The sequence below is a fragment of the Monoraphidium neglectum genome (assembly GCF_000611645.1).
Source record: "Monoraphidium neglectum strain SAG 48.87 unplaced genomic scaffold scaffold02716, whole genome shotgun sequence".
Lineage (NCBI taxonomy): Eukaryota > Viridiplantae > Chlorophyta > Chlorophyceae > Sphaeropleales > Selenastraceae > Monoraphidium > Monoraphidium neglectum.
In genome coordinates, this window is record NW_014010912.1 from 3,212 (window position 1) to 8,763 (window position 5,552).

Below are 5,552 nucleotides of genomic sequence, written 5' to 3' on the forward strand. Positions count from 1 at the left end.
CCGGCTCTCGTGTGTCTCTCCGCCGCGTTTCACGCGCCTTCCGCGCGATTACGGCCCGCCCCGCCGCCGGCCCACCCCTTTGCGCTGCTTGGCGCACGAGCCCCCTCAGAAGACCTCACGCCTGGGAGCCCCCCCCACCTGGCACCCACGCACCGCACGCCCCGCCACGTGCGCCGGCCCGTGTCGTTGAGACGCAGCGCCGCCTAGAGCGTGCAGGCTTTGATGTGCGGCTTATGTCACCCCTCCCCGGCCCTTGATGAACAAGGAGCCTGTCGCAGCCCTCCCAGGAGGCACACCACAAGCACCGAGATGCGACATCGCAACCTTGTACGCCGCCTCCCGCAGTCCTCTTTTGCAAGCCCCCGCCGCAGCGGCATCACCAAACAAGCACGTGGCTGCGCCGGCGACGAGCGACGACGCCTGGCCCTGCAACGGGCGCATCCCCCCCTTAGCGGCGCCGCTCGCCGGCAGCGATTTCCCCCTGATTGTTGGATCTTCCCAGCACTAGTGTTCTCCCTTGATGCCAAGTTGGCCTGGCATCTTCGCGCCGCTGCGGCAAAGCTTAGAGCGACCCCCCGCTTGCGTCTGCTGTCTGGCTGAAACGGCAACCAGGAACTGAGAGCACGCATCACAGAGCACGCCACGCGGCCGCGATGCCACGCTTGCAGCGCGCCGCCGCGACGCGCCTCCTTTCGATTGCACGTGCGTGGTATTTGTATTTGTATCTGAGTGGTCTGCCTAAAGCACTTGCCTGGCCGCACTCCCGCTGCACCGCCGGCCATTCGCCACGCGCCGGGCGCGCGCCCTTCGTCGTGCCGGGGGACGGTCGACCGGCGGTGCGACACCCGCCCCATTGCCTATTCTCGGCACCCCCTGAAACACGCGCCCGGCCTGTGCCGGTGCCACGCGGGCACCGGCTGCTGGCGACACGCCGGCTTGGCAGCAGCGTCGCCTGCGACACCATCCCATCGCCCTCTGTCCCACTGTCTTCTTTTGGAGACACTGGACTGCTTTTCGCCAGGCTTCGGCCGCCTTGCTTGATTGTGAACGTCTCTCCTGCCTCCGCCTACCGCCCCCGGTGTCTTGCCCGCCTCGTATCAGTTGTGCGCCCGAGGTTGGCGCTGGCGCTGTGCCGTGAGAATGAGCACCACCCGCTTTGCTGGTGCGCGTTGCGCCTGTTGCTGATCACGCGGCTTGTGTGCTTAACTCGCGATGCACACCCGCGGAAGGTGTAACACTGCTGAAAGCAGGGCTGCACACATCAATTGTACGGAAGGGAGTGTACTGAAGGGGGATCAAGCCGGTGGTGCGCCGCTTCAGCACAACACAGCCGAGCTCGGGGCAACCGCGAACTGTCGGATCCCGCTGCAGCGGGCGGGCGGCGGCCAGCTGGGCCTAGAACAGCATGACAGTATCAGGGGCATCAAGAAGACAAAAAACGCACATGAATGCATGAACCAAAGCTCATGCCGGGCACATGGTGGTGCATTGTGGCCGGCCACAAGCTGCCGCAGCCAAAGGGTTGCGCTCCGCGAGGGAGCGGCGCGCCGTGGGCGGCAGGGCTCGTCGGCAAAGTGACGCGGCCGGCCGAACCGCCTGGCTGTCGCGCCCGCAGCCCCAGAGCCGTCCGCCAGCTGCCTCACCCGCCCTGAGGGTGCTGGTGCGCCGCGCCGCGCTCCTCGGGACGCTACTCCCAGGCCATGCCGCCGGCCCCCGGCCCCCGCGTCACCCGCCGCTGAGTGGGGGTATGATGGCGACCTCGTCCCCCTCCTTTAGGGGGACCTCCTGGTCAAGGGCCACGTACTCCTGGTTGACCGCAAACACGCAGCTCCGCAGGACACCCTCCAGCCCGGGGTGGCGCGCCCTGAGGGCCGCCAGCAGCGCGGCCGTGCCGCAGCCGCCGGGCAGCTCGAGGGACTCCTCCGCGGCGCCGGCGACCTCGCGGGCGCGCGCGAAGTAGAGGACGCGGACGAGCATGCGGCAAGAGGGCGCCGCCGCGGCGCAGGGCGCGCGGCGCGGGCGCGGCGAGGTTGCTGCTTTTTTGTGCAGCAGGCGGCGGCGACGTCGAGCCCGATGTAAGGGTTGCTGATGTTGTGTTCAAGCTGTTGCTGCGGTTAGCTGTATGTGGCTGGTGTGGTGATTACGGGCGGCGGGTTGCACGGCTGCTGCCGATCCCCCAAACAGCACTGACACTGCGGTGGCAACCAGCTTCTTGCGCCGATGCTCCTGCAATGTGTGTTGATGCGGCCAATGTTGCAGCTAATGGGCCGTTGGCGGGATGCTCCTGAAACGCTCGATTGTTCTGGCCGAGTTCGTGCGTGGCCTTTGTGTCCCAAAGGCAAAGGGCACCGGTCAGCGTCACGGACGACAGATCGAAGAGCTATGAGTGCATGCCGACGTACAACGGTCGAAAGGCAGAAGTCCTGTATGCATAATGCAATGGGGGCGTGGAGTGCAGTCCAGCAAGCTCACCCGCCCCACGCCGAACAGCTGCCGGAGTCGAGTGACTGGGTGACCCACCTGCGCGCTACAGCAGCAGCAGGCGGGCACACAATCGCCTTCCGACCTGAGCTCGCTTATGGGCTTCCCAACCTTGATTGCTGGCGTTTGCCCAGGCACCCACATGGCTGGCAACATCCTTTGCGTCCCCTTCAGTGGTGCAGGTTGATGGACCCACGATGCGGCCGATCCGCAATTTGCCTGCCCACGGTCCAGGCCGTGCCCATGGGTGCAACATTGTGCCGCGTTACCAAATGCTGGCTGGCGCGACAACCGCACACAAGGCTCAACCACTCGCGCCTCGCGGCGTGGCCACACGCACTCTCGGGTATCGGCTACTGAAAGGGGGGAGAAGGGACGAAGCCACTGCGGCCGCCGCCGGCAAGAGAGCCCGGCGGCCGCAGAGGGGTCAACTCATTTCATTTGCGGGGGCAAGCCAGGCATGGCAGCAAACCAAGCGCGCGTGAGCTGGTAATGGGTGCGCTCGGCGGCGCCTCGGCCGGCCACAGGTGGGGGCGCGGCATCGGGGCGGCCGTGCCGCGCCAAGTGAGCTCTCTTCGGCGCGCGCCGCAGGCACCGCGGGCGGCACGCTAGGACGCTCCTCGGCCCGCCGCGCGCGCGCACGCATTTCGGCGTGCGGCGGGCGCGGCCTCGCGCGGCCCGCGGCCAGGCCCCGGCCCGATCCAATGGGCGGGCGCGGGATGCCAGCGGCCGCACGGGCGCGGCGGCGGCGGCGGCCAGGCGCTACTAATGGGGCGCTATCGTCCAACCGATCATCAAATAAGGGGCAGCGCGCGGGAGGGAAAGCGACCGCCGACACGCCGCAGGGCGCCAGACGCGGCGTCAGGCGCCCGCCGCGCCGGCAGTCCTCCCACGGGGCCCGGGTCGGCCCCTGCCTCCGCGGCGCACGCCGACGCACGGCCCATGCACGCGGCGGCGGCGGGGGCGCGCGCAGGCGGCGGCGGGGGCGTCGCGCTGAGCGCTGAGCGCTGCCCTCAGAGTACTGCCCCCTCTACTTGGAGCTTGCGTAGTACTCTGCGCCCATCTTCTTGGCGAGGGCCTTCTTGTAGTCGCGGATGTTGCCGGACCAGGGGTGCACGGTCTTGTTCTCGCACACCCAGATCTCCTTGGCCACCTATGGAGGGGGGGTGGGCGGTTCAGGAGGTGAGTGGACGGCCCAGGAGGGCGGAAGGGAGGGACGGGTGCGAGTGCTGGTGGGAGGCGCGGGTGAGGCGTGTGCTGGAGGTTGGGGTTTGTGAAGGGGGTGGACGGCAGGCACCGGTGATGGTTTTTGGGAGGTGGGAGAGAGTCAAGCTGGATTGAGGGAGGGGAGGTGGGGGGTTTGGCTGGCGGCTGAGTGGGGATATCCCATTGAGTGTTGCAGCTGGGCTGCCCTGGGCTGAGCAACACTCAAGTCAAAAAGCGTGCACTCTCGTACGCAGCATACACCAAGCGCGCCCATCTCAATCGTGCACACAACAGGAAACAGCAATCCCCTGGCGACCCACCCACACGAGAGCACGTCGACAACCTCTCCCCACCGGGCGTGTCCCATTGACCGCCCCCCCCCCCCCAAAAAAACTGTCCCAGCCCTGCCTTGACCCGCGCACCTGGTCTATGAGCCTGAAGTCGTGCGACACCAGCACCACGCCGCCCTTGTAGTGGTTGATGGCCTCAGCCAGGCTGTCAATGGCCTCAATGTCCAGGTGGTTGGTGGGCTCGTCCTGGGGGCAGCGGGTGGGGGCGGTTGGGGGCGGTTGGGAGGCGGTTGGGCGGATTGTGTGTGTACGTATGTCGTAGGGTGCAGGCTCAAGGGCGGGGTCGAGGAGAGGAGCGTCGCGGGCTCCTCTGAGCCCGCTACGGGCGCAGTGCCTAGCAGGGTGCGGCCTGCTTGGTGCATGGACGCGCAGCATTCGGGCCGACAGGAGGGCGAGGGCCTATCTGGCAGGCATCCCCGCCGTGCCGACCATGCAACCGTGCCCCCATCTAGTCCCATCAAAAAGCGGGTGCCCCTGCCTTTACATACGCACGTGCCTGACACACACACACACACACACACACACACACACACACACACACACACGCACGCACACGCAAACACACACACACACATGCACATGCACACACACAACATGACACACCCGCAGCTCCCCTCCAAACCCCTCACCAGCAGCAGCAGGTTGTAGTTCTTCATGCACAGCATGCCAAACACGATGCGGCTCTTCTGGCCCTCTGACAGGTGGCTGATCTTGGTGGTCTGCATCTTGCCGCTGACGCCGTAGCGCCCCAGGAACGCGCGCCACATGTCCACGTCGCGCTGAGGGGGTGGGGGGGGGATTCGGGTATTGGGCGTGGGTTGGGTGGTTTGGGTGGGTAGCATGTTGAGGGGTGTGGGGAGGGAGGAGTGAGGCGAGCGGTGGCTCGTAAGACCGGCGAGTCCGAGAAGCAGGCGCAAGTTTGTGGGTGCGGGACGCGGCTGGTGGGAGGCAGCCGGGCGCAAACAGCAGTCTGTGCCCGAAGCAGCCAACCGGGACCGAGTGCCTGCTCCTGGGCGCATCCTGCTCTGCCTGTGCCCCCCCCAGGCGATCTGGCCTACACACCACAAAGTCCTTGGTGTTGGGGTAGGTGTGCTGGAAAAACTCGATCACCGTCATCTCGGGATTGAGCTGGTCCACACTGGGGTTTTATAAAGTGAGGGTTTAGGGGACGGCGGCGGTGTCAGGTGGCGGTCGGGCCGACGCTGGTACATGCGATGCGCATGGGTGCATGCATGCACGCGTGCATGCGCATGTCGATTTGCCAGGGGTGCAGAGGCCCTGCCGACCGGAGCCCATGCGCGCTGCGCGCCGGCGCGCGGGGGCGCGGCGCTGCCGGCTCGCCTGTGCTGGTGGTAGCGGCCGATTGAGAGGTGGGGGTGGCGCTGCACGTTGCCCACGCAGGGCGAGAGGTCCCCCGTGATGAGCTTGAGCAGCGTGGACTTGCCGGCGCCGTTGGGGCCGACCAGGGCGATGCGGCTGTCGCAGTCGATGCCAAACTCCAGGTTGCGGTACAGG

General features: G+C 67.0%; 2 protein-coding genes across 2 annotated transcripts; both read right to left on the reverse strand.

Moving 5' to 3' along the window:
- Nucleotides 1–1,687: 1,687 nt before the first annotated feature.
- On the reverse strand, nt 1,688–1,977 carry MNEG_11381 (hypothetical protein; the record flags this gene model as incomplete). Its single annotated transcript, XM_014040147.1, has 2 exons — nt 1,688–1,735; nt 1,759–1,977. 2 exons carry the CDS (start codon nt 1,975–1,977, stop codon nt 1,688–1,690), a joined length of 267 nt encoding a protein of 88 aa, XP_013895601.1.
- A 1,534-nt stretch (nt 1,978–3,511) lies between these two features.
- MNEG_11382 (ATP-binding cassette, sub-family F, member 2) lies at nt 3,512–5,153 on the reverse strand (the record flags this gene model as incomplete). Its single annotated transcript, XM_014040148.1, has 4 exons — nt 3,512–3,634; nt 4,110–4,223; nt 4,667–4,816; nt 5,100–5,153. The coding sequence occupies 4 exons, from the start codon at nt 5,151–5,153 to the stop codon at nt 3,512–3,514; spliced, it is 441 nt and encodes a 146-aa protein (XP_013895602.1).
- Between the last annotated feature and the right edge of the window lie 399 nt (nt 5,154–5,552).